Consider the following 27,918-nt stretch of genomic DNA (forward strand, 5'->3'; position numbering starts at 1 on the left):
TTCTCCCTCCTCCACTTCTCCATCCTCCTCTCCCTCCATCTCTCCCTCCTCCTCCTCCCCCCACCCCTCGCTCCCATCCTCTTCCCCCACGCGTACCACTCTGATGTCGTCCAGGCTGATAGCCTCTCCTTCCTCCTCGTCCTCATCCTCCTCTTCCTCGCTGCCACGGGCCTCCGCTAGCGTGCCTGTGTGTGTGAGGGGCTGGGAGGATGCGTCTCGATGGCAGTACGAGTAGCGGTGGTTCATGTGCTGGGAATAGGAGCCGGAGTGGGAGAAGCGCTTGCCGCACTTGTCGCACTGGTACGGCTTCTCCCCAGAGTGCAGGCGCGAGTGCTCGATCAGGTGGTGCTTGTGTTTGAAGGCCTTTCTGCACACAGCACACTCATGAGGACGTTTACCTGCAAACAGAGACAACACGCTCAGCCGTGTGTATGTGTGTGTGTGTGTTTGTGCTCGATCAGGTGGTGACTGTTTGAACTCCTTCCTACACACCTCACACTTGTGCAGACATTTACCTGCAAATAGAGACAACATGCTCAGCTGTGTGTGTGTGTCAGAGTTTCCGCTGGTGATATGCCGGTCAAATACCCTATTATCGCTTCGTAAGTAGTCAAGTAAAGGATAACTGGAGACAGGCTATGTAGCTTAAAGAATGGCATAATCAGGCCGTGTGGAATGCAACATGTTCATTAGCTTAACTTAAACATGCTTAACTAGTGTCAATTTAAAGATCTAGCTAGGCTAAATAGGCTACGTTGTTTGTTGCTGCTACCCACGTTATCTCCAGTGGTTCAACAGTTTCACTTGCGCAGATGCGCACACACATTGAATGAGCGCTCACACCACTACCCCCTAATGCTATGCCTCTTTATTTGATAACACTAAATTAAGAAATATTTCCTATTCTGGAAAATGTTTAGTTTCTTTTTCTTTCGGTCCGCAGTTCAATGATGCCATTCGATTCCGCCGCAAATTATCCGTGCACCAGCAATCTCCTCGTCGAGGAGGCCCTAACCCTGCAGATCATAGACAGAGAAAGCATGCTCTGGGAACAGAACACAGTTGCATGTCCAGTGTAGCCATGGATCTGTCTAGATGGAAAATGACCGCAACCCCGCACCTCCACTTCCAACGTCACTGATTCCAACAGATACGCCAGACACTTCGGCTTTTTCTCTGGTGGTGGTAGACCTGACCGGACATCTGAGGCTTCAGGCGTTACCGATTTACCATCATCCATCGCGTCTGGCCTCTGAATTTTTTTTTTAAGGCTAGTCTGCCTGGGCCTGGCAATGTTTCAACCGTCTCACTCATTCGTTTATTGTTTAACAGACGTTTTAAGCGTGCGCTTTATTTGAAATGGGAGCTAGCTACCTACCTGAGTAGAACGCAGGATTCAACCACCATATAACCTGGGAGCTAGCTACCTAGCAGGTTTCAACCTCCACGTCACCTGGGAGCAGGGCTCTACACTAACATTTTTTTCCAGGAGCACTTGTGCGCACAGTCAGTTCTGTACTTAACTTACACATAATCTAACATTACACTGCAGCTAACAGTTAAACATGCCAGTGCACCAATGAGAATATTAAGAATGACTGACAACATTTAGGCTACAGGACACAGGATTTTATAGATCAGTGGCTATTTTATTTTCAGTCTGTTCCATTTTCCATTTGTTAATGTAAAATAATATAATACATTGCCATATTTGCATTTAGCCTGTATATCAAGTATCCTGCCAAATGTAGGCTAATTTATTTATTTGTGAATCCATCTGTAGCTAATCCAAATATGCCCATGGTGACCTATCTGACTGCATCAGGCTAATCAAGGATATATATATATATATATATATTATACTTTTATTTTGTATTTGAAATATCTGCATTGATGGGGGCAGTTGGCAAACGTTAGGCCTACTTTCGTTTTGCACTTCAGCTTGTATTCGGTGTAAACAAACAAGCATGCGTGGAAGCCTGGAGTTGTCAGTAGCGTTCTACCTTTGAATAAAATGGGAGTATTACGGGAGGCTACTTTTGTGCCTGTTCGCTACAGCTATATTTTGCATATTGCAGCCAATACGTCAACTGGGCTAAAAGGCATGTTAGGTTACCTTTCCTTCTCTCACTGCATTCTCAGAATCTCATCCTGTTCCTCCTATATCCGATGACTTCAGTGGATAGAAGAACTAATTTCTTCAATCTTTGCATCTTGGCTGGCTAGTCTAACTTTCTGCTTTTTCTGCGCGCTCTCGGATTTGATAGAAGCGACTACTAGCGAGTCACAACGCGAAACTGCTAACGTTGATGGGAGGTGTAGTTTTTATGCTGCATTCGCGACGTGATTCTATGGTTTGCACCAGTAATGTTTCTCGATGTTGCGGTGTATTTTGTAGACAAACATTGACATGGTTAGAAGTCATTCGCACCAGTGCGCCTAAATATTTTTTTGCACTCGCACGCCATCATTTTTACTCGCATGTGCGAGTGAAATGGGCGCACTGTAGAGCCCTGCCTGGGAGCTAGCTACCTGTCTGACTAGAACGCAGATTTCAACCTCTACATCACCTGGGAGCTAGCTACCTATCTGACTAGAACGCAGGTTTTAACCTCCACGTCACCTGGGAGCTAGCTACCTATCTGACTAGAACGCAGATTTCAACCTCTACCTCACCTGGGAGCTAGCTACCTATCTGACTATAATGCAGATTTCAACCTCTACATCACCTTATTCATATTCAGCATGCTTCAGAAGAGAATGGTTATAGCTTGGTGGTGTATTTGCCCTGACTAAGTTCGTGTGACATATAAACCACAATCCGTGTTGATACAAAATCATTGTTTGTGTAGAAAGTTTTTAACCACATACAGGTGGTATGAGTGGTCCTCATTTGAATAAAGTTAAACGTTCGCCAACTCTGTTTCTCTTGCCTTGATGATTCGCTCTCATTTCGCAAATTTCGCCCCATTCAACTGCTCTTTTGAAAAAGCATATATGTATGTACAGTATGTGTGTGTGTGTGTGTGTATTACCTGTGTGTTCATATTTGTGCCTCAGGAGTGAACTGCTCTTCTGAAAGATCTTGTCGCACAGATCACATGCGTACTGCCCAGCCTGGACACGCCTCTTTTTGGGGGAAGGGGTGGAGTCTGTGTCATTTGGCTCCTCCCCTACTGACACACCAGAGGCAGAGTCTGCTCTGTCTTCCTGTGAGAAGGAACAGGGGATATGGAGACGTTAGAACAGGAGGGAACAGAGGATATGGAGACGCTAGAACAGAAGGGAACAGGGGATATGGAGACGTTAGAACAGGAGGAGGGAACCAGGGATATGGAGACGTTAGAACAGGAGGGAACAGGGGATATGGAGACGTTAGAACAAAGAGAGAACAGGGGATATGAAGACGTTAGAACAGAAATAGAGAAGGGGGATATGGAGACGTTAGAACAGGAGGAGGGAACAGGGAATATGGAGACGTTAGAACAGGAGGGAACAGGGGATATGGAGACGTTAGAACAGGAGGAGGGAACAGGGAATATGGAGACGTTAGAACACGAGGGAACAGGGGATATGGAGACGTTAGAACAGGAGGAGGGAACAGGGGATATGGAGACGTTAGAACAGGAGGAGGGAACCGGGGATATGGAGACGTTAGAACAGGAGGAGGGAACCGGGGATATGGAGACGTTAGAACAAGAGGGAACAGGGGATATAGAGACGTTAGAACAGGAGGAGGGAACAGGGGATATGGAGACGTTAGAACACGAGGGAACAGGGGATATGGAGACGTTAGAACAGGAGGAGGGAACAGGGAATATGGAGACGTTAGAACACGAGGGAACAGGGGATATGGAGACGTTAGAACAGGAGGAGGGAACAGGGGATATGGAGACGTTAGAACAGGAGGAGGGAACCGGGGATATGGAGACGTTAGAACAGGAGGAGGGAACCGGGGATATGGAGACGTTAGAACAAGAGGGAACAGGGGATATAGAGACGTTAGAACAGGAGGAGGGAACAGGGGATATGGAGACGTTAGAACACGAGGGAACAGGGGATATGGAGACGTTAGAACAGGAGGAGGGAACAGGGGATCCCCCCCCCCTGTCCAGCTCACCTGGTCTCCGTTAAGGATGACGGTGTTATGCGTGTTGCTGGGTGTGTAGGTGTACGTCAACTGAGGGATGAGAATGGTGCGCTTCTGATTGGCTGCCGCCGTGACAACACCAGACGGTAGGCATGGGACGGCCCTAGGTTCGGCGATGGCCACCAGCCGCGTTGCCAAGGCGATATTGAGCGGTGCCACCGTCTGTGGACTCAAGTAGATGGTTGTTGTTGTTGTGGCGACCGGGGCAGCAGCGGTCGTCGCCACAGCAAGAGTTGTAACACGGTTATTGTTGTTGTTGTCGTGGTTGCTGGGTGACAGCACTGTGGCAGGCTCCTCTTCCTTCTTGATGCGGCTAAGGTTGAGCGGCTCCTGCTGCATGCTAGCACTAGCATTAGCGTTAGCATTAGCCTGGAGGAGCGCGGAGCGCGGCAGGGAAAGGTCCAGCGGCTCGGCCTGGCTCTCGCCTTCCGAGTCCAGCTCCGTCTTGACGATGAGCAGCCCTGCGGCCGACAGGTCCAGCGGAGATGCGGGCGCGGCTGGCGAGGGCAGGGGGGCACGCGTGGCGCTCAGGCCGGGGCTGGAGCTCAGAGTAGGCCCACAGTCCTGGGGTTCCGAGCACGGAGGGGGGTCCTGACTGGGGCTGGCCAGGGATATCGCCTGCTGGAAAACAAGGTTAAAGGAACCGTATGTAAGAAATGTATTTCAATTAATCATAAAAGGGCCCTGATATGTCCCTAGACATTAAGAAATCATGTTCATTTCAAATACTTATATCACTAACAGTAGTCCGGCCAGGATACTGTCATTTAAAAAGTGAAGTTGCAGCCCTCAATTGATGTTGATGTTGTCATGTTGTGTTTTGGCCTGATGCGCCACCCTCCACCTATCTACTAATCACAAAGTCAGTAATGTTTCGGCATCCAGGTTGCCAGCTCTGCCAGTCAGAGGGGAGGGGAAGAGGATACACCGTATAGTAATTTGAAAGTGATTGTAGTACCAGTTTTGGCCACAATCTTACATATGGTTCCTTTAAGATCCCACATCTTTATCATCCCTTGCAAACATATGAGTGGTCAGCAGAGGGCATGCGTTGATGCGCCACCAAGGGTGTGATCACATCAGATTAGCCTCCATCGTCAATGAATGGAGAGATTAGCTTTGGGCTTGTGAGAGAGGGAGAACACTGTGGATGCAGCACACACATTAGAGACTTCATTTACACATGTAGTCCGACTTACACACACGGAGGAAGATATTTGAAAAAACTGAAACACTTTTAATACCTAAATACCAACACAGCTTCTAAAGACCGACTACCACTAGCAGAGCAGCTTTTCTAATGACTGGACGTTTAGAGAGGGAGAGAGAGGGAGAGAGAGAGGGAGAGAGTGAGTGAGAGAGAGAGAGACAGATAGGAAGAGAGAGGGAGAGAGAGAGGGAGAGAGTGAGTGAGAGAGAGAGAGACAGATAGGAAGAGAGAGTGAGAGAGAGAGGGAGAGAGAGAGAGAGAGAGAGGGAGAGAGAGAGACAGATAGAGAGGGGGAGAGTGAGTGAGTGAGAGAAAGGGAGAGAGAGAGGACTGGTGTCTCACCTGTGGGTCTGCTGTGGGGGCGCTGGTGAGCATCGTGGGTGTGTTTGCAGTGTGTTTCTCACGTGTGGAGTCGGTGTGTGTCGTGTGTGCGTGAGCACGTTTGTGTGTGATGTGTGTGATGTGTGTGGCGAGTGTGTCTGCGCTGCGTGTGCGTGAGCGCGAGCGCGTGTGTGTGTGGGCGTGTGTGTGTGTGTCCTGCCCGGCGGTCCTCATGCGGGAGAACCAGCGGCGCACCACGGGGAGGGGCAGCCGGGCCTCGCTGGCGGCCCCACTCAGCTGCTCTTCGCTGGGGCTGCTCGCCGCGCTGTACGCCTTCAGGAGAGCCAGGAGACTCCGCAGAGACACGCCCCCTGACCCCGCCGGGCCGTCGTCACGGAGACAGCTCTGGAGCTCACGCAGCGGGTCGGGGAAGCCGTCATCACACAGAGGGCACTGTGCCGAGGTCCCCTCCTCCTCCTCTTCCTCCTCCTCCTCCTCTGCTTGCTTCTGTCCGTCTGCCGGCTCGTCGCCCTCAGGCTCCCCCGGTTCCACTTTGACCTGCACCACCAGCGCTGGGTTCTGCGGTTCAGTGGTGTTGTTGTTCTGCGGTTCCGAGGCGGTGCTGTCCCCCTGCGGTTCTGGTTCTGGGGGTTTGGGCTTGGCGGCGTTCTGGAGGGGTCCTTGCGGAGCTGGAACCGGAGCTGGAATGATCCGCACCAGCCTGGTAGCGGTTCTGGTCCCCGTCGTCTGGGCCAAGAGCAGCTTTGCTGGACCGGTCAGCGCTGGAGCTAGCTGGGCCAAGGTGGGTCGGACCACAGGGCCTTGTCCTGGGCTGGTTTGGACCAGGCTGAGCTGCACCAGGCCCGACTGAGAGGGCCGGATCTGGAGCGGTGCCGCCTGGGCCTGGGCCTGGGTTCCGGTGGCGCTGGACTGGCTCAGTGGAACCACCGTCACAGAGGCGGGTTTTGCCGCACCAGACTGGGCAGGGCCCGACGGGGCAGCACTGGGCACGCTGGCACTGACTGGAGTTGGGCTCGGCTTAGCGGGCACAGTCGGACCTGTGCCCACTTGACTTGTGCCAGTCTTAACTGGACCAGTTTGGCCCGTGCTGGTTTGCACTGGACCAGTTTGAACTAAAGTCTGACCCGGTGCTCCAGAGCTTGTTTGACCCGTGCCAGTCTGAGCAGTTTGGGCTGTGCCCGTCTGCGCTGGGGCCGGTGCCATGCTGGCGTGAGTGGCGCCGTAGTTGATGATGATCTTGGTGGTGCCGTCATGCTCCAACATGGGCAGTGAGATGGCCGACAGCAGCTGAGGATTCTGGGGGTTCTGCACCAGAAGCGTCTGTGTGCGCGGCCCCCCAGGCCCCTGACCTATGACCTTTGTGGCGCCCATGCCATTAGCGGCGCCGCCCGCGAGCACCTGCCTCACCACGGCGCCCCCTCTGTCCACCGCCAGCTTCAGCGCGCTCTGCAGGTCGCTCAGGTTGATGCTGATTGGCTGAACCAGTCCCATGGTGGGCAGGACCAAAGTCTGGACCACGCCCTGTTGAGAAGGGGGAGGGGCCACGCCCCCCGTCACCGTGACAACGGGTTTGCTCTCCACCTCGGCTGGTTCTGTTTTGAGCTGTTTGATTGGCCGCTGTTCCTGCGTCGGTCCCACCTCTACCTTCTCCCTGAGAAGCAGACGGGTTGGGGGCGGGGGCTGGGGTTTAGGGGGTGTGGTCTGGTTGGGTTTGGCAGCTCCTATTGGCCGTTGGAGGCCGTTGGTGGGGGTTACGGAGGGCGGGACGCATTTCTTACTGCTGATGTGGGAGGAGTAAGAGCCAGAGTGGGAGAAGCGCTTCTTACAGTTAGAGCACTCATAGGGCTTTTCTCCTGTCAATCAAACACACTGCAAAATTAGGTTTTGTGTATGTGTATTTGATTCCTATTAACCTTGTAAAATGAAATCAAATAAAGTGTATAAAGTGTGTGTGTGTGTGTGAGACATAGGAATGAATAACATACATGCTCATATTTATACCATATATAGCATGTAATCACCACTATGTGGATACTGTTTTTAGAATTGATTTAGATTAAGTGTTAGTATAATTTGTAATTTTGTTATTTGTATTTTAGTATATTTTTATATATTGTATTAAGTGTTAGTATAATTTGTATTTTAGTATATTTAGCATATTCTTTATCTTCTACGGTCCTTACTGCTTAGTTGTGTTTTTATATTATATACTTTAATTACTCTTCTGCTGTTAAAGAATGTGTTTGTCTTGTATGTATGCTGCTGAGACCTTGAATTTCCCCTGGGGATCAATAAAGTATCTATCTATCTATCTATCTATCTATCTATCTAGTGTGGGGGAGGTGTATGAGTGTATGGTGGAGTAGTATTAGTGTGAGTGTGTGTGTGATGTCCATGCAGACTGACCGCTGTGGATGCGTAGATGCTCCTTGAGGTGATGCTTGTACTTAAAGGCCTTGGAACACTCGGAACACTTAAACTTCCTGCTTCCACCTGACTGGCTTAACACACGCTGAGAGAGAGAGAGAGAGAAAGTGAGAGAGAGAAAGAGGGAGATGACTTCCGCTTTTTTCGCTGCTTTATCTAAAGACTACAAACGTGCCATTAGCTGCTTTCAGACATAGGTGTAAGTCTGCATGTTCTGCGGATATCAAGCGGTTGGGCCGTATATCTGAACAATAGATCCCGACTTTCGAACTTAAGCGGCTCTTACACTACTCCCCTCCTAGTGTTTCGGACGGACATTATGTAAATGAGCTCGTGTCTGAACGAAGCAAAGAACATGCAGAGATTCTGTTCATGTGCGTGTTCAACCACTTTCAACCTGTTCAACCACGTGGAGTGTTAACGCTAAAAAGGGGAGGAATTCTCCCAGTGAATCGACATCGCTACAAATGCACAGGTGCACAGGACAACACCAGACAATGTTATGAAAAACACTAATAGTGTGTGTGTCTATGATAGTGTAGAAAACACTTGATTGTGCGTGTGTCTATGAGAGTGTGTGGGAAACACTGATTGTGTCACACAGGTGGAATGACACAAACTAAATATATCACAGACACTTTGCGGTTGCACTGTATATCACACACACAGTAGACGTCACAGCAACATCACGTGACTCTTCTGAAGAAGACTGCAGAGTCAGCAGTCAAAACTGTCAGGTATGACAAAAAACGTTAAGCCTGTCGTATAAGAAAAAACACTTATACTTGTTTGGATTACTGATTGTGTGTGTTTTGATGAGAGTGCGTGCTGTAATGTTGTGTGCCCGTGTTACCTGGTCTCTGCCGTGTTCATCTTATATGCCGTTTGAGCTGTGCTTTCTGACGGTGTTTATATCATATGGCGTTCGAGCTGCGCTTTCTGACTGACGGTGTTTATATCATATGGCGTGTATGTGTGTTACCTGGTCTCTGCCGTGTTTGTGAGCACTCATATGACGTTCAAGCTGTGCTTTCTGACTGAAGGTGTAGGAACATTGTGTGCAGCTGTAGTTATCATCGTTCTTCTCGTGACGGAGTTTCACATGCTCCTTCAGCGAGGTGTGACGCTTGTAACCACGGGAACAGTACGGGCATGTGAGCAGCTGGGAGAACGAGTCTGGAGATCCTGTGGAGGAGAGAAGAGAGGGATGGATAGAGAGAAAGGGAAAAAAGAGAGATGGAGGGATGGAGAATGGGGAGGGAGAGGGAGGGATATATGGAGAAAACAGAGAAAGAGAGGAAAGGATGCAAAGAGAGAGTGAAAAGGGTTGAGAGAGACAATTAAACAATCTAATAGAGAATCATGGGTAATATTTTAAAATCATAATATCTCATATGAGATGCAGAGATAAGTATATTTTAAAATCATAATATCTCAGAGGAGATGCAGAGATAAGTATATTTTAAAATCATAATATCTCAGAGGAGATGCAGAGATAAGTATATTTTAAAATCATAATATCTCAGAGGAGATGCAGAGATAAGTATATTTTAAAATCATAATATCTCAGAGGAGATGCAGAGATAAGTATATTTTAAAATCATAATATCTCAGAGGAGATGCAGAGATAAGGGTAATATTGTGGAGGAGCCTCAGGGCTCATTTAAGTAGTACAGGACCAGCCTGGCTTCCCTGTGGCCGCTCCAGAATAAGAGTGTGTGTGTGTGTGTGTGTGTGTGTGTGTGAGGGAAAGAGAGAGTGTGTGTGTGCATGTGAGTCTGTGTGTGTGTGTGTGTTTTTTTTTTTAAAGTATATTTTTGGTCTTTTTATGCCTTTAATGTGACAGGACAGTAGAGAATGACAGGAAGTGAATGGGAGAGAGAGTCGGGGTGGGATCCACAAGGACCACAGGGCGGGAATCGAACCCGGGTCGAAACCACAGCTGGGGCGTGTGTGTGTTTGTGTGTGTGTGTGTGAGTGTGTGTGTGTGTACCATTCTCGTCATTGCTGGGTGTCTCTCCTCTTTGGATTAGCTCCTCCCCCTCTCCGTCATCTTCTTCTCCAGAGCAGCACTCCTGTTTCACTGTTCACACACACACAAAATTATACACACACACACACACAATTATACACACACACACACACACACACAAAATTATACACACACACACACACACACACACACACACACAAAATTATACACACACACACACACACACACACACAAAATTATACACACACACACACACACACAAAATTATACACACACACACACACACACACACACACACAATTATACACAGACACACACACACACACACACACACACACACACACACAATTATACACACACACACACACACACACACACACACACACACACACACACACAATTATACACAGACACACACATACACACACACACAATCATACACACAGACAGACACACACGCGCGCACACACGCACACATTTTTATGGAATAATAAAGGTCACGTATTTGCTCAACACGACTCAACGCGTTACTTCACATTCCAGGCCAATTAGGCATATCCGATCTACGTAATAATCAGGTAATAACGTTCGCAGCGGCCATTTTGTTGATATAGAAAATGCATAGGTGGGTCCAGAGCCATATAAAGGTAGAGTTGCGACAACTCCATTGACGCTAATGTTCCATTTTTTTCCAACAATGGCAGCTAATGGAAGCCTCAAATAGTTCCCGGAAGTTAACAATTAATAATAGCAGCAGTGCAGTTACAGCAGTATAGACTGTTTGTAGCCAACATTTCAGACTCAGATTTACATTCCTTTGCCTCATCCGAATAATAATAATAATAATAACAGTAATACTAGTAAAGTAATAGTAGGCTATCAATAGCCTAATTATAATAATAAACGATTTATGTATTGACTATGACTTTTCTGCTGCTCAGTCTTTATCAGTTCTATAGGCTAAAACGGAGGAAGAGGTGCATAAAGCAGGCTGTATACAATCAGACAGAATAGGCTACTAAAATGGCAATGACATACGCCTCAACACAGATTCAGGTAAAACATCAGTCCTAGTGCTACTGGACCTTAGTGCAGCATTTGACACTGTTGATCACAATATTTTACTCCACAGACTAGAACACTGGGTTGGATTTACAGGCATAGTTATCAGCTGGCTAAAATCATATCTAAAAGAATATGATTTCTTTGTTGCCATCAGAAACTGTACCTCAACACCAACGTCCTTGACCTGTGGTGTTCCCCAGGGGTCGATCTTGGGGCCACTATTATTCAACCTCTATATGCTCCCACTTGGACAAATCATTCAAAATAATTTGATTTCATATCATAGCTATGCAGATGACACACAAATTTATTTAGCTCTATCACCAAACGACAATGGTCCTCTTGAATCTATGTGTCAGTGTATAGAACAAATCAACACCTGGATGTCTCAAAATTTTCTTCAGACTTAGGGTTGCCACTCTCCTTGACACAAAAGGGTTGAAGGCAAAGGATACTGTTAAAAATCTTGGTGTATTAATTGACAGTGATCTAAATTTCAACAGCCACATGAAAGCGATAACTAAATCAGCTTTTTACCACCTCAGTTGCCAAACTCAGAGAGCTGAGTCAAAGCATGACTTAGAAAAACTTATTCATGCATTTATCTCCAGCAGGGTTGATTACTGCAATGGACTGTTCACAGGCCTTCCTAAAAAGACTATTAAACAGCTTCAGGTGATACAAAATGCAGCAGCTAGGATTCTAACAAAAACTAAAAGAACTGACCACATTACTCCAATTCTTAAGTCCTTGCACTGGCTTCCAGTAAGTAAATACTTGTCAGACATGCTTCAGCAGTACACACCTTCTCGTCCTCTCAGGTCCCAGGTGAAAAACCTGCTAGTAAAACCTACAGTTAGAACATGGTGAAGCAGCTTTTAGCTGCTATGCGGCTCAGCTGTGGAACCAACTTTCGGATGACATCAAAAAGGCCCCAACTGTAGCCAGTTTTAAATCTAGACGTAAGACCAAACTGTTCTCAGATGCTTTCTGCTAACTGTGCCGAGTTACAAATTCTGAATCTGCCTTGATAATTATTCTACCTTGTCTTTTTACTACTTTTGCCTTTGTTTTTGCTTACTAATTATTCTTTATTTTTAAATGATTTTACCTTGTTTTATGTTTTCTTTTTATTATGATCTTTACCTTTTAACTATTCTTTGACTATATTGCCCTTCTATGCTTTTATTTGTTATTATTGTTTGGTTTTGTTTATGTAAAGCACATTGAATGACCTCTGTGTATGAAATGCGCTATATAAATAAACTTGACTTGACTTGACTTGTATGTGTGTGTATGTGTGTGTGTGTGTGTGTGAGTGTTGTAGATGTTATTACAGACTCACCGGTGACTAGGCCGTTGGCGGTGCCATTGGTGCCCCCAGGAGATGGAGGGATGCTGGACAGGGCGTCATCCTCCGCAATATGGAGCCGGTCCTCATCATCCGAGTCTGAGCCAGTCTCTGCATTACTCAAGTTACTCACTGGGGGGGGACAGAGAGACACAGTTCCATTTCATTTCTTGCTCCATACCGTAAGAAAATAACTGACGGTACATTGCAGCAGAACCCAGCGTGAGCATGCAACGCCCTTAAACACCTGAGCCTTGACTGCAACATTATCATGCAACGCCCTTAAACACCTGAACCTTGACTGCAACATTATCACGCAACGCTCCTAAACACCTGAACCTTGACTGCAACATTATCACGCAACGCTCCTAAACACCTGAACCTTGACTGCAACATTATCACGCAACGCTCCTAAACACCTGAACCTTGACTGCAACATTATCATGCAACGCCCTTAAACACCTGAACCTTGATTGCAACATTATCACGCAACGCTCCTAAACACCTGAACCTTGACTGCAACATTATCATGCAACGCCCTTAAACACCTGAACCTTGACTGCAACATTATCACGCAACGCTCCTAAACACCTGAACCTTGACTGCAACATTACAACAGAACGCTAGCCTAGAAATCTAGACGCACCCTAGCGCTCTATTTTGTTAGAGAGTCTTAAGGCTTAACAGGATAACGACAGTCCTGCGACAGTGAATAACAAGGAAGGTGGCTATGGCGAACGAAGAGCGGTTGTTCGGCGTTGGCGTCAACTTTGGAGGAGTTGGACTTGTGCTTTTCTTTGAAAGTTGAGCAACACAATGCACTTAAGTCATTCCTTTCGAAGAAGGATGTATTTGCCGTTTTGCCGACCGGATACGGATATGGTCGTAGCGCTGGCCTATTGCATGCCTAGGCAGTTTGAAAGACAATTCTCTGCCCGCCCCTTGGATTAAGTGAGGTGAATGGTTCGATTCCAGACTATACATTTCAATGATATAGGATGGCCCGCCAGGCTAACAGAACGCTCTTAAACACCTGAACCTTGACTGCAACATTATCACGCAACGCTCTTAAACACCTGAACCTTGACTGCAACATTACAACAGAAACAGCTGACCCTTGACTGCAACTTGCGTGCATGACTCCGCCATGCACTCAAGTGTAAACGCGAGCAATTGTGCACTTGTGCTAACTAGGTTAGCGGTGGGTGCATCAGACCGAGTAACTACACACACAGAGATGAGAAGGGTATGTATCGACTTATCAAACTCTGGGGAATACGGTTAAAAGCCGGCGTGTTCCTTTAACGTGCAGTGGTAATGCAGCGTTAACACACGGTGATAACGCACAGTGGTAACGCACAGTGATAACGCACAGTGTTGATGCACGGTGATAACGCACAGTGGTAACGCAGTGTTAATGAACAATGATGATGTACAGTGATGGTGCACACATCTCACACTGAAGCCCAGGGCTGTTAAAGGCTGCACACATCTCACACTGAAGCCCAGGGCTGTTAAAGGCTGCACACATCTCACACTGAAGCCCAGGAGTAACGGAAGGTTTCACACAGTGAAACACCTCAAGAATTTCGCCCTACCAAATTTGGCTTCGGAGTCATAGACAGCGAAACAGCAAGCTGGCTGTTTCATGTTCATAGAAACAAGGTTACAAAGACATAATTCATTTCATACTGTATTTTCATGCTTATTACATATAGTACAATGAAATGCAAATGTGTGAGTGTGTGTGTGTGTGTGTGCGCGTGCGTGCTTATTTATATGTGTGTGTGTGTATGTATGTGTGTGTGTGTGTGTGTGTGTCTGCATACTAGGGGTGGGCGATATATATCGTCTGCGATAATATCGTGATTGTTGTTTTAACGATGTGCAATTTGACATTATCGAGTATTTAAATTACTTATGGGGAAAAAACATTCGAAATCACGCATTGAAGACTCATACATTCCCAGGAGGTGTATGCGGTTGAAGCCCCTGGCTGCAGCAGAGCAAGTGTCACATGATCACTAGTGGGTCACAACATTGTCCCACGCACGCATGTTTATTTTGTGCAGCGAGAGTAGCCTACTTGGGATTTTATGCGGCTACTTTTGTCAAGTATCTGTTCAAGTAGCATTGATGAGACAGTCACGTTTTTTCCTACACGGTATTATATGGAGAGAAAACATTAGCCTTTGAGTATTTTAATAGTCAGTTGTAAACAAATAACTATTCTCAATCTCAAGTAACTCTTTTGTAAATGGACTGAAGTTCGCTCTAAATATCTACGTTTACCGATTATGCTAACCGTTAGCATCTCTATGGGATTTCCCAAAACCCAAACGATACCCAACCCTACTCCTCATACATACAAACACACACACAACAATGTACACCCATCCTCACACACACACCAACAACAACAATAACAATGTACACCCCTCCTCACATACACACAACAATGTACAGTACACCCCTCCTAATACATACAAACACACACACACACAACAATGTACACCCCTCTTCATACAAACACACACACACCAATGTACTCCACTCCTCACACACACACACGTTGTAGCTCACAGCATCTCTGCCTCCTCTGACCACAGCTGAGCCGTATTCAGCCCTGAGTGTTTCAGAGAGAGGGAGAGAGAGAGAGAGGAGAGAGAGAGAGAGAGAGTGAAAGAGAGAGAGAGAGAGAGAGAGAGAGAGAGAGAGAGAGAGAGAGAGAGAGAGAGAGAGAGAGAGAGAGAGAGAGAGAGAGAGAGAGAGAGAGAGAGAGAGAGAGAGACACACACACACACACACACACATACACACGGTTGACTCCTAACAGCGACACACTCCCACAGGCGTCTGTAACGCCGTTGGCACAGTGCAGATGATGCGGTTGCCATGCCACAGTGTAGATGATGCGGTTGCCATGACGCTAACCCAGCCTGCCAAGACAAGAGGCTGATCAACCTTCATCAGCGTCAATGACATGTTCCAGTGTGTTTGTGTGTATGTGTATGAGAGTACAACACACACACACACACACACACACACACACACACTCACAAAACTACCATGGGAAACTGCATCAGAAACAGTTCAACAGTTGATTACGACTACTTAGCCTAACTAATATCCCTCTTACAGGTGCACACACACAGACAGGCACACAGAGATCATCAGATTAACAACATACGTACTGCCACGGATGGTCATAGAAAGGTGGAGGAGAGGTAGAGAGAGATGTTGGGAGAGAGGGATAGAGAGAGGTGGAGGAGAGAGAGAGAAATGTTGCGAAACGTTGTAATGGTCACCCATTAAAATGATTTGATGGTTTTCTTTTGAGCATGTACTCATTGTATGGTTTTACTGTTTGAATAGTAAATATGTGAGTCATGCACATTACATACCAGAACTGAAGTAAACACACGGGTATAGAGGACTGATTTCACACTGGTAATGAGGAACTCCCATTGATTGGCCTGTCAATCAACGGGAGCCGTTCGTGGGACAACGTTTTCTTATGTTCTGCCATCACGTTAGGTAGGGGCAGCACGAACAGGGAGCTCTATGGTTTTGACAAGTTGGACTATGTGAATGTGGAGTATCGTCACTCGGTTTCGGATTACCTCTGTGCACTGTCCACTGTGTCCAACACTCGGACATTTAATTAGTCCACTGTCCATTGTGTCCAATACTCGGACATTTAATTAGTCCACTGTCCATTGTGTCCAATACTCGAACATTTAATTAGTCCACTGTCCATTGTGTCCAATACTCGGACATTTAATTATTCCACTTGCCGGTTCAATACCCGACCAGTAGGAATGGCTGAAGTGCCCTTGAGCAAGGCACCTAACCCCTCACTGCTCCCCAAGCACCGCTGTAGCAGGCAGATCACTGCATCGGGATTAGTGTGTGCTTCACCTCACTGTGTGCTGAGTTTGTTTCACTAATTCACGGATTGGGATAAATGCAGAGACCAAATTTCCCTCATGGGATCAAAAGAGTATATAAATACTTATACTTATACTTACTGAGTGAATGAATGGAGCTGGCCTAGATTTCTTAACCCGCTGGTACAATAATTCTATAAACCACGGAGGTTTAACAAAACTGTTTGAATGCTTGCGTCTTTGTTTGATTCATTAACTTCCTGGGTTTATTGCGTGGACGATCCATGTTTGTTTTTTTGTTATTTGACGCATGTCCACTACTTTGATTGCCAGCATAGGGTAACGGAATAGTCGCCCCGCACCTTTTGATGTGTATTGTAGCCCTCTTTTTTGGAAGTATTAGAGAGTGTTTGTTACAACGTGTCTGTGAGTATGTGTCTTCATGTGGTAAGTAGGTGTCTCTCATCCAGAGTGACGTGTGTGTGTGTGTGTGTGTGTGTGTGTGTGTGTGTGTGTGTGTGTGTGTGTCTTCATGTGGTGAGTAGGTGTCTCTCATCCAGAGTGACGTGTGTGTGTGTGTCTTCATGTGGTGAGTAGTTGTCTCATCCAGAGTGACACAAAAGACTAAGCCCCACCCCATTATGGACCACCAGCTGTGATTGGTTGGTCAGAACAATAATGCGTTCAGGAAAAAGCACTCCCTCTTGTCCTTGTACCACACATCCACGCACGCACGCATGCACCTTGTTCTGTGAACAGTGTGGGCCTGAGACAAATTCAATAGCACTCCGTGAGCACAGGTGATTCTAGTTAAAGAGAAACAACACGAGATGAGGTCACTGTAAGTGATTCCAAAATGACATCATCACATGGGTGGATGAAACACACACACACACACACACACACACACACACCCTGGACAGCAAATGAGACCTGCTCCACGGTGACATGTAAGTTATGCAAGTTAACACTTTAAGACACCACAAAATTAAATTAAGGGAAGAAGCTATTTTAAGAGTGAACTTGGGTCATACACTGGGTCTTTACTTCTCACAGCCTGAGGAAGAGGGGGAGGGTGATGATGATGATGATGAGAGTCCCATGACCAGATCATCATGATGTGAGTGTTACACGACCAGATCCTTATTATGTGAGAGTCCCATGACCAGATTGTGATGACATGAGAGTCCAGGGGCCTATTGCACAAAAGCAGAATTAAGACATCCGGGATAAGTTACTGCGCTCAATGAATCCAAAACAAGAGCGTACAAGCTTAATTGGTTGAACAACGAGCAAGCCAGGATGAGCAGACACGGATTCATCAAGCCAGGTGAAACCTATCCTGGATAAGTGCGCGCTCACGGCTCCCTCAAATAGACCCCGCCACCGATCACAGATTCACCATGGCAACTAGAGCGGCTTCATTGCTTCTTCTACGGTGTGAAGTAGGTAGATAGCCTTTTCACAACAGCAACAAACAGCAACACCTCTGTTTAGGAGAATATTGCAACTAGTTCCGCAACCACCATGCGCAAAATGGTTAGGCACTCCCGTGACGTCACATTGTCGCATGACAGGTCGGGAATGGCGAGTACGTAAAAGTTAATTAATGATCACAAACGTTTAAATAATGTCCGTGGGTCTAGGTATATGTGATAACAATGTGTAGTGGGCAGTGGAATAACTATTGGTTTCCGTTTGTGGTGACTGCTGACTGAGATAAGGGAGGAGATTAGATAGATCCTGGAACTTAGCCTGGTCTGGAGCAGGCTAGCTCCACAGAATATCGCCATGGTAACTTATACCATAACATATCCTGCTGCCCCCTATCCCGCTTTTGTGCAACTGGATCACAGATAAATTGAGCCAGGATAACGAAGATATCCCGGCTTAATCCTTTATCCTAGTTTTGTGCAACGGGTCCAAGGGTAGAGGTCGGCACTCACGTGGTAGACCCGCATGTGTGTGTGAATGCGTGTGCGTGCGTGGGTGTGTGTGCGTATGCGTGTGCGTTGTGATAAACTCCTATGTTTATGTCTGTCGTGTGTGTGCATGCGTGTGCGTGTGTGTGTGTGTGTGTGTGTGAATGTGAGTGTGCAGTGTTTCCCATACATTGACTTATTTGTGGCGGCCCACCACAATATTAACTTTGACCACCACACAATGATTTTCCAGGTTGTACTACATTGTGCTTAATTCTGGTTAACATCATAAACACGCTGCGCTAATTTGTTAAAAACTGTTGCATTCAAGTTAATTCTGCAAACCTACCACCACAAATAGAATGAATTTCTGTGGGAAACACTGGTGTGTGTGTGTGTGGCCCCAGAGTAGAGGTCTGCACTCCCACGGTAGACCCGCGGGTCCCGACGCAAAAGAGTGCGGCGCGGGACAACTTTTGAAAGCTCTTTGCGGGAGCAGGCGGGATGAGAGAGGTGCGTTCGCGGGTGCGGGACAAACCGATGATTCACTGCACTCCCGCAAATTAAATATGTGCATAAAATTAAATATGGAAACGATTAAAGTAGTGTTCATAACTATAGTTCAGCTGAATGTTCTGTTAGGCAGCATTAAAAAACGGAATTTAAACATAACTGATGGATAGCTGATGGATAGCAGGCTGTAACCAACGTTATGCTATTTATTGGCATACCTGGAAAAACACATTGACTGATTAAAAGTTTCCTTCACATAACCTAATAATCATTTGAATTAAAGTAATGTTCTGCACTCACCACAATAGATTAGATTAGATTAGATTCAACTTCATTGTCATTGCAGAGTACAAGTATGAAGACAATGAAATGTGGTTTGCGTCTAATCAGAAGTGCAAAAAAGGAGAAAAGTGCAATGTGATATAGAAAGTATAAACAGGTGGTGCATAGACAGGTCAAGAAATTTAGTGCAGTGTAGACAGTAGTATACAGTTGATTTATATAAGGTAGAGAGGTTTAGAGTAATATAAATATGTGCAGTGTATATTAGCAGTTACCTTATAAGAGCAGAATAAATATGGCTATGTAATGTGAACAATGTATAAACAACATACATTGGGGGGGTAGTGTTAATGTTGTCACCTATTTTTAATTTAGTCTTAGTCTTGTGACGAAATGTCCTTTTTAGTCTTTGTCATATTTAGTCATTCAAATATCATTTTTGTTAGTCAAGTTTTAGTCGACTAAAAGTCTCGTAATTTTAGTCTAGTTTTAGTCAAAAGAAAACTAAAAGGTATCTTAGTCTTAGTCAGTTTTAGTCAACACATTTTAGGCTTTTTTTTATAACAAATTATTTCTGATTACCATTTGAGTCAAATAGTGTTTCACACATCTCAATTTTCCAACAATATTGTGTGTCCACAGGGCTACTCGTCTGTTATAATTACTCATTCTGATTTTTTGTCAGTCAGTATGTTTACATGCACAGGTAAGTTGAGCTACGGTTATAGCTCGGCTGGGATTTGACCATAGACAGTAAAAGATTTGACAAAATGTTCTAGTTTTTTTTCTCCAAATTTCTTGGCAAATGATGCATTACATCTTTTGTAAATAGTCTATATCTCACTTGTATATTTATCAAAAAATTTGACCACTTTTAGCCTTTATATTATTTTTCTGCATATATTTTCCGCCATCTTGAATTTTGGTACTGAAAATGAATAAAAAAATTGGAAACAGGTTGTTTTGTATTCAATGGGGTCCTAGCAAGTAAAAAATCACCAGTTGCAAAAATCTATATGAACCGTTCCTAAAATTTCACGATTCCCCATACTAAAGAGGGCACCAGGCTAGGCCTACTTCAGTTGTTAGCTTACATTCAGAACCAAGAAACTGACATCTGGAGTCTTTCTCAGGTGTGTGTGCTCCTTTCGAGAGACAGAAAGAAAAGCTGAATAGGCTATCCCTCCTGCATGCAGGCTTTAGCAGGCGGGAGCGGGACATCATGTTACAGATGCGGGCGGGAGCGGGACTAAAAATGACACATTAATGCGGGAGCGGGACAGAATATTACGGGAGCGGGCGGGCAGACCTCTACCCCAGGGCTCCAAACTCCATACTCACATTTTGAGACCTTTTTTTAAACATAGCGAGTGATTTGTTTTAGACATAGCAATTGATTTTTAGACATAGTGAGTGAGTTCAAAAAACATAGACATAGACATAATTTTTAGACATAGTGAGTGATTTGGATCACACCAATAGCGATTGATTTGGATCACACCAACAGCAAGTGATTTTTACAACTAATCGCGTATGTGTGACCTGAACTTCTTTAATTATTTTTTTGAGAAAAGAGGAGGGAGCCAGTGTAGGCCAATGTGCCCGGGAGTGAGTCCAGCGTTTTTCACCGGGAATGCCCTGAAGCGTAGTAGCATAGCGCTTTACCTGCCGCTAGCGTAGTAGCATAGCGCTTTACCTGCCGCTAGCGTAGTAGCATAGCGCTTTACCTGCCGCTAGCGTAGTAGCATAGCGCTTTACCTGCCGTTAGCGTAGTAGCATAGCGCTTTACCTGTCACTAGTGTAGTAGCATAGCGCTTTACATGCCGCTAGTGTAGTAGCATAGCGCTTTACATGCCGCTAGTGTAGTAGCATAGTGCTTTACCTGCCCTAAAGCGTGCACAATGGTTCACGAATCACAACACAAACCTCGCTCCAGCTGCGAGATCACAACACATGATTGGCACGATGTATTCCCAACACACCACATGATTGGCACGATGTATTCCCAACACACGATTGGCACATGATGTATTCCCAACACACCACATGATTGGCACAATGTATTCACAGGTCAAGGTTTGGCGGCGGAAGGGGCAGAATGTGTGTAGATGGCTGCCATGCTTGCGTTACGAACTAACCCCATACATTTCTATGGGAGATTCTTTGAGTGCTGTGTCTCACAGGTAAAGCGCTATGCTACTGCACTAGTGGCAGGTAAAGCGCTATGCTACTATGATAGCGGCAGGTAAAGCGCTATGCTACTGCACTAGTGGCAGGTAAAGCGCTATGCTGCTACACTACTGGCAGGTAAAGCGCTATGCTACTATGATAGTGGCAGGTAAAGAGTTATGCTACTGCACTAGTGGCAGGTAAAGCGCTATGCTACTATGATAGCGGCAGGTAAAGCGCTATGCTACTGCACTAGTGGCAGGTAAAGCGCTATGCTGCTACACTACTGGCAGGTAAAGCGCTATGCTACTACACTAGCGGCAGGTAAAGTGCTATGCTTAGCATGCTCCTCCCTCTCTACCTCCTCCTCCTTCCTCTCTTCCCTCCTCTTCCTCACTCCTCTCCTCCCTTTCCCCTCCCTCTACCACTTCCTCCTCCTATTACACTTAGAGTGACTAGAGTAGATAGATAGATAGATAGATAGATACTTTATTGATCCCCAAGGGGAAAGGTCTCAGTAGCATACAGACATCACACACAACATTCACTAACAGCAGAAAAAAAAGTAATTAATAAAGTATATAATATCGAACTAAAAAAGTAAACAAAAGACGTAGAAAAAAAACACAGACACTGAGCTACCTCGACATGCTGCCACTCTTTTCGGCGCCGGAACAGGAAATCATGGTGTGATGAGTAGCTGCTTATAATGTAGGCACTCCATCCTCTAGTACTAGTATTGACAGATGTAGTGGTAACTCCTCTACAGTGCTACACTCACACACACACACACACACACAGCACTACACTCACACACACACACTTACCCACCTACACACACACTCACCCACACACACACACACAAAACATACATCTACAGCACTACACTCACACACACACTTACCCACACACAGACACACACTCACAAACCACAGTATATATCTATACAACTACACACACACACACCTACAGTACTACACACACTACAGTATATATCTATACAACTACACACACACACACACACACACACACACACACACACACACACACACCACAACACACATCTACAGTACTACACACACACACACACACACCATAGTATATATCTATACAACTACACACACACACAACAACATACATCTACAGTATTACACACACACACACACACACACCACAGTATATATCTATACAACTACACACACACACACACCACAACACACATCTACAGCAGGGTTTCCGTTGTCCGGTAATTACCGGACATTGGCCGGAAAAAAAATGAAATGTCCGACAAAATTAAATCTCTCCGGTCAAATTGTCCGATTGAAATTGGCTAATAATCCCGTCCCCCTAACGCAATCTGAATTTGAGAACTAGAAATGCAATTCCGAGGAATTACACGAGGGGATGCAATCTGCTGGTTAGGGTGTTGGTGGGGCTGTTGAGCTTGCTGCTAGCTGGTTGGTAGGGTAATTGTGATACCTGCAAAGGTGCTTTTAGAGTAACCAAATTTGAATCTTGTGTGACATGGCATTCTTGAGATATCACACTCAAGGTGTTTTTGACCTTGACATTTGACCTTCAACCTCCAACATCAACTTACTTGAGTCCATAAAAACACTCGTACCAAATTTGAAGCATGTACATCAAGCCGTTCTGGAGATATAATGCTGAATGCATGAGATATGGCTGGGACTTTTATTTTGACACACAGGAAACACTTTAACAGGATGTGTAGTTCAGGTAGAGCTAGATTGTATGCTTAGAAACTGAGACAGTTGGATTTCTCACAGGTGACACCTGTGCCAGTGTTCTGATTACTTCTGACTACTTAACAAGCGCAGCTGATTATGACATCACAGCCCCCATTCAAGTCTATGGGGGAAAAATACACTTTTAATTACAAATATCTCAAAAAGTATAAACTTCTCAAAAATGAAAAACGGATAGGACGGTAAAGCCTTGGAAGATCTACGGAACGGTGTTTGAATCAAATTTGTACGTTAAGCGGTTTGGGCTGAATAGCGCCTAACTTAGTTGGTTGGCAATTGGAAATTGCATTGCAACCAACAATGTTGCTAACTTAATTAGCAAATATGGTTTGGGGAAACGCACCCCTGAGAAACTACAGGCCTTTCCTTAAAAAGAACACTTAAAAAAGTTTTATAATCAGCTAAATATCTTCCAGAAACAGTCCAAAAACAGTATTCTGATAGCCTTATAACAGTTATTATTCAGTATTCTGATATTTTTACAGTTTATAGCCTAATCCACTGCGCAGAAAAAACATGGAAATTGCGATTTAACAGAGGGAAATATCATAGCAAATAGCCTATGGCAATGACAGCTTTCAAAAACATTTATTTCACTCATCTCGGTGGAGTGAACGCTGAATGTGGGCTGTTGCGCAAAGAAATGTAAACCGAAAGCTAGTTTAGACATTAGGTTCCATACAGAACCGTTTAGGTACAGGACATTAGGTTCCATACAGAACCGTTTAGGTACAGGGCGTTAGGTTCCATACAGAACCGTTTAGGTATTAGGCATTAGCTCCATACAGATGTGTACCGAATGTACCAAATGCAGTCTTTAACAGTAGTCACCAGCAGGCTTTTTTGCTTGCATACCATGTTTCAAATACTAGTTCTCTCATATTAAGTAGTGGACCATGTCAGTTAAATCAATTAACATCAAAAAACATGTGACACCTTTTCAAAATACTATTCTCATTGCACATCAACAATTTTGTTGGTGAATTTTAGATTAGCATTACCTACTTACTGTACTGAAAATTAACCGAACTGTGACTTCAAAACCGAGGTACACACCGAACCGTGATGTTTGTGTACCGTTACACCCCTAATACACACACACATACACCACAGAATACATCTACGAAACCACACACACACACACACACACACCAAAACATACATCTATAAAACAATACACACACAGACACACACCGTCTGCAATACAACACACACCAGACCATACATCTAAAAGAAGTGTGCTGCAGGTCAGTGATCTCCAAACCTCCCTGAACAGCTACAACCGCACAAGCAATCAGCATTTTATTACATTAATAAAGGCTATACTACTATCATCATCATCATCATCGTTGTTGTTGTTGCTTATAATAATAATAATAATAATAATAATAATAATAATAAAAATGGCTACAAACAGCAACAAAACAAAGTCAGAAAGATGTTTTCTGTGTGTGTATTGTGTGTTTTTTGTGTGCGTGTGGTTTGATCCCTTCCCTGACACGGTGAATGTGTCTGATGCGCTCTGGTTCGACTCCTGTGTTTGCAAACAGGGTTCTGTCATCAGTGTCAATCCAAACGCTCTGTAAACCAGCGGGCTGTAGCACCAACGCTGCGCGCGGACGCTTTTCGTGCATCTGTCAGGGTTGGAGTTTTCTGGTGGTTATTTTTTTTTATTGGGAGAATATCAAGTATAACACCTTTTGGAGGTGTTGCATCACCTAGAATACCTGGCCCCCGTCTCGGCACCGCGCGAGCGATCGTCTGCCCCGCCCCGCCCTTCCGTAGCGCATAGGCGGTCTCGAGCGGCCGCGAGGGCCGCTCGCTCAGCACGGCACGGTGAAATTACATAAACTAACCAGCTGACGGGAATCATAACGTTAGGCTGCCTGCTGAAACAGCACGAGTCATCTGTAACGCTAAAGTAGGTTACCGTTCTCTCTCGCAACCACCTTATGCGCGCTCACGTCGGCCGACTCGTATTCTTCCCCGTTATGTAGGCTATTACTAGGCTATTTATTTTTTGATCGCGAGGGGAATTGCTCCGGTGTAACAATCATAGAGGGGGACAAAAGGGGAATCTACACAGACGCACGCGCAAACACACAGACACACACACACACACATACACTCAAATACACACAGACGAAGTGTAGTCTGGGATAGGCTGACTAGCGAGATGAGAGGCACCACAAATCACAGCGAATAACGGTCTCTGGCTGAATACCTAGCCAGCACTCGCATGCCTGAAACGGAGCACCATATTTTCTCTCCTCTCTCGTTCGCTCTACCTGCGCAAGTGGCCATGGGCTTTGACGTCCGCGTGCTGCTTCTCGTCCCACTCCTCGCGGACTCTGCTTCGTGTTCTCGGTCCCACGGAGAGATCTAGTCCAGCGATATGGCCACGGCTATTCTTTGAGAAAGAGGACATTTGCTTCCGTTCCTGTCGCTGTCTCTCCTGATCAGGTAAACACTGACGGCTGCCGTGCGCTCGCGATTGGGCGGTTTGACGCTCAGACGCACGGCGTCAGCGCGTGCAGGAAAAGGTAGATCCTTTTCGTAGTCGGAGCTCACGTAAGGCGACACCAGGGCGTGTTATAGACCATAAATTGTGGGAGAAAGTGCTTTCAGCTCGAGAACAGTTCTTCAGAAAGTTTGACAACAGGTAGACCTAGGCTTTTGGTACTGGACAGCAACTGTCTTTCATGTAACTTAGTCCACAAATAGCCTAGACCGATTGTTTCAACACCACCAACAACAACAAAAGAGTAAGAATAAGAACAATAACAACCATAATAATAATATAATTGGTAGTATAGGCTATAATAATAGGCCTAGTTGTAAAGCAGTAATACAGTAGCCAGGCCAATATCAGGCTACTCTGGCCCAAAAATAGCTATTGTGTAGCCTACAAATACACGTTTGAGTGCGTGAGCGTGGGAGATTGACCCTTACATTGGTTGCAACATGTGAGCCACCCATAAGTCTATAAAGTGGTGAGTTTACAGTGTATAGGTGACTGGGGCGGATGAAGTTAGATTTGATTAAAGCAGACACTTTGTATAGGCCCAAGACCCGGTTTAATCGGGCTTCCTCGTTGCAAAGGAAGCAAAAGTTGCGAGAAAGTCCTTCCCCTTTTACTGGGCTACACCTGCTTAGCATCAGACACCCACTAAACAAATGCGCGAACTGGCGGCTAGGGACTCTGACGGCACCGATGCTGGTTTGTAGTTTAGCCTTCACACCAAGGAAGCAAGAAACGCGCCGATGCCTAAAAAGGAGAAAACTTGGCTAGTCATCGGGCCAGAAGAGGTCCCCAGCCTGTACTAGCGGCTAAGTGTACCCGTGTGCTTGTTTATAACAGGGGAGCAATCACGGAGTGTAGCCTAAGATTCATCTTTAATTTAGTTATTTCAGAGCCTGCTTCCCTGATGGAGCAAATACGATGGATTGCCACTCCTTCCTTTAGAATGAGCCTTGGAGGCGAGGCTTGGCATGAAACCCGCCAGCTAGTCTGTTGCCAAGCCATACTTATTATTAGTGAGAAACAAACAGAACGTGTACAAAGCATTTGGGGAAATGACGGTGAGATGCTGTGGGTTTCTTTTTGTTCCTGCGAGTTTGTCTTAGATTGTCAATAAAGATGAGGTGTCAGATAAGGGGAAATATTGCGTAATCCACGGCAAAACAAACTGGTGTGCAGTCTACCAGATGACAACATCGACGAAGAGAGAAAACAAAAGCGACTCCCCCGTTTCAAGCAACTCTTTCCAGATAACGGTAAGGAGAAGCAGCACGAGCGCCTCCGGCGGTGGACAGAATACCAGGCCGGTAGAGCCGTATAACGGGACACCACCACACTGAAATTCACTCCGAAGTAGCCCACTGAAGTCGCAGCTTATAAAGAACTTCCAAAGTTGCCCAACAGCAACAAAAACACAAACTGGTGCCACTTTAGGACAGTTGTGAAGCGCTTGCTGTTTTCGGATGATTCTAGGCTACTTACCACCGTTCCGCCGCGGATTCGCTTGCTTTCGCCGTTTGCACCTGGGTCCCTCCGCCATGCTACCCGCGTTTAGTGCGATTCTCTGCCTGCATGGTGGCGACTCACTCGGCCGCTCTCTCTCTCGCTACCCCCTTCCTCCACTCGTCACCCCTCTCCAACCGCCCTCCCCTTCACCTGGTTTGCGACACTAGGCTACTTTACGACATCACCTTCTACCGCTGGAAACACCTCATGTGTTGAGTTGACAGCGCCCGCCCATTGCCACCTCTCCTCTTGCAGAGAAAGAGAGCCCAGCCCTCGCGTACACACACACACACACACACACACACACCCCACACACTGCTGTAGCGAGACCCGTCTTCTGTTAGAGCTCTACGCCGTGCCGGTGACCGGTAACGTGCAGCAGGTAGGTTATGCCAAGCATATAATCGACATTCTAAAGTTTGGTTCCTCTGGCCTAACCCCGCCCATCCCCGGTGAGAACAAGGGAAAGCCGGTCATGTGGTTTGGGTTGTTCGCTAACCCTTTAGGGGACTTTCGCGCCTCAATCGAGGGGCTTACCGGAGATGTGCGGATGGATGCGCAGAAATCATGACCTAAAGAGGTGTTGCCTACATATAGCCAGGCTGTATGTATGTACTGTAATTATGCGGTAAACGCATGCAATACAGTGGCCAAGATTAAATCCTTCTCATTTAAGATGGCATAGTGACAATGAGGTTAGGTGGATTGGAGTTAGTTCATGTACGCGTGTAGGCCTACCTGTTTTTATTTTTCACAAACATGAAACCAGACAATATAGAAAACATTTTGAATAAGACAATGGGGAAAA

At 45.8% G+C, this 27,918-nt stretch overlaps 1 protein-coding gene across 1 annotated transcript; it reads right to left on the bottom strand.

The window, feature by feature from the left end:
- zeb1a (zinc finger E-box binding homeobox 1a) lies at positions 1-27,509 on the bottom strand (the record flags this gene model as incomplete). Its single annotated transcript, XM_042072873.1, has 9 exons — positions 27,087-27,509; positions 12,533-12,670; positions 10,123-10,212; positions 9,112-9,314; positions 8,109-8,214; positions 5,703-7,555; positions 4,121-4,768; positions 3,036-3,210; positions 1-398 (listed from the first exon to the last, which is right to left on the bottom strand). Coding segments are annotated over exons 1-9 (3,669 nt in total), but the record flags the coding sequence as incomplete, so codon positions are not given.
- Positions 27,510-27,918: the final 409 nt, after the last annotated feature.

This window comes from Alosa sapidissima, chromosome 19, assembly GCF_018492685.1.
Source record: "Alosa sapidissima isolate fAloSap1 chromosome 19, fAloSap1.pri, whole genome shotgun sequence".
Lineage (NCBI taxonomy): Eukaryota > Metazoa > Chordata > Actinopteri > Clupeiformes > Clupeidae > Alosa > Alosa sapidissima.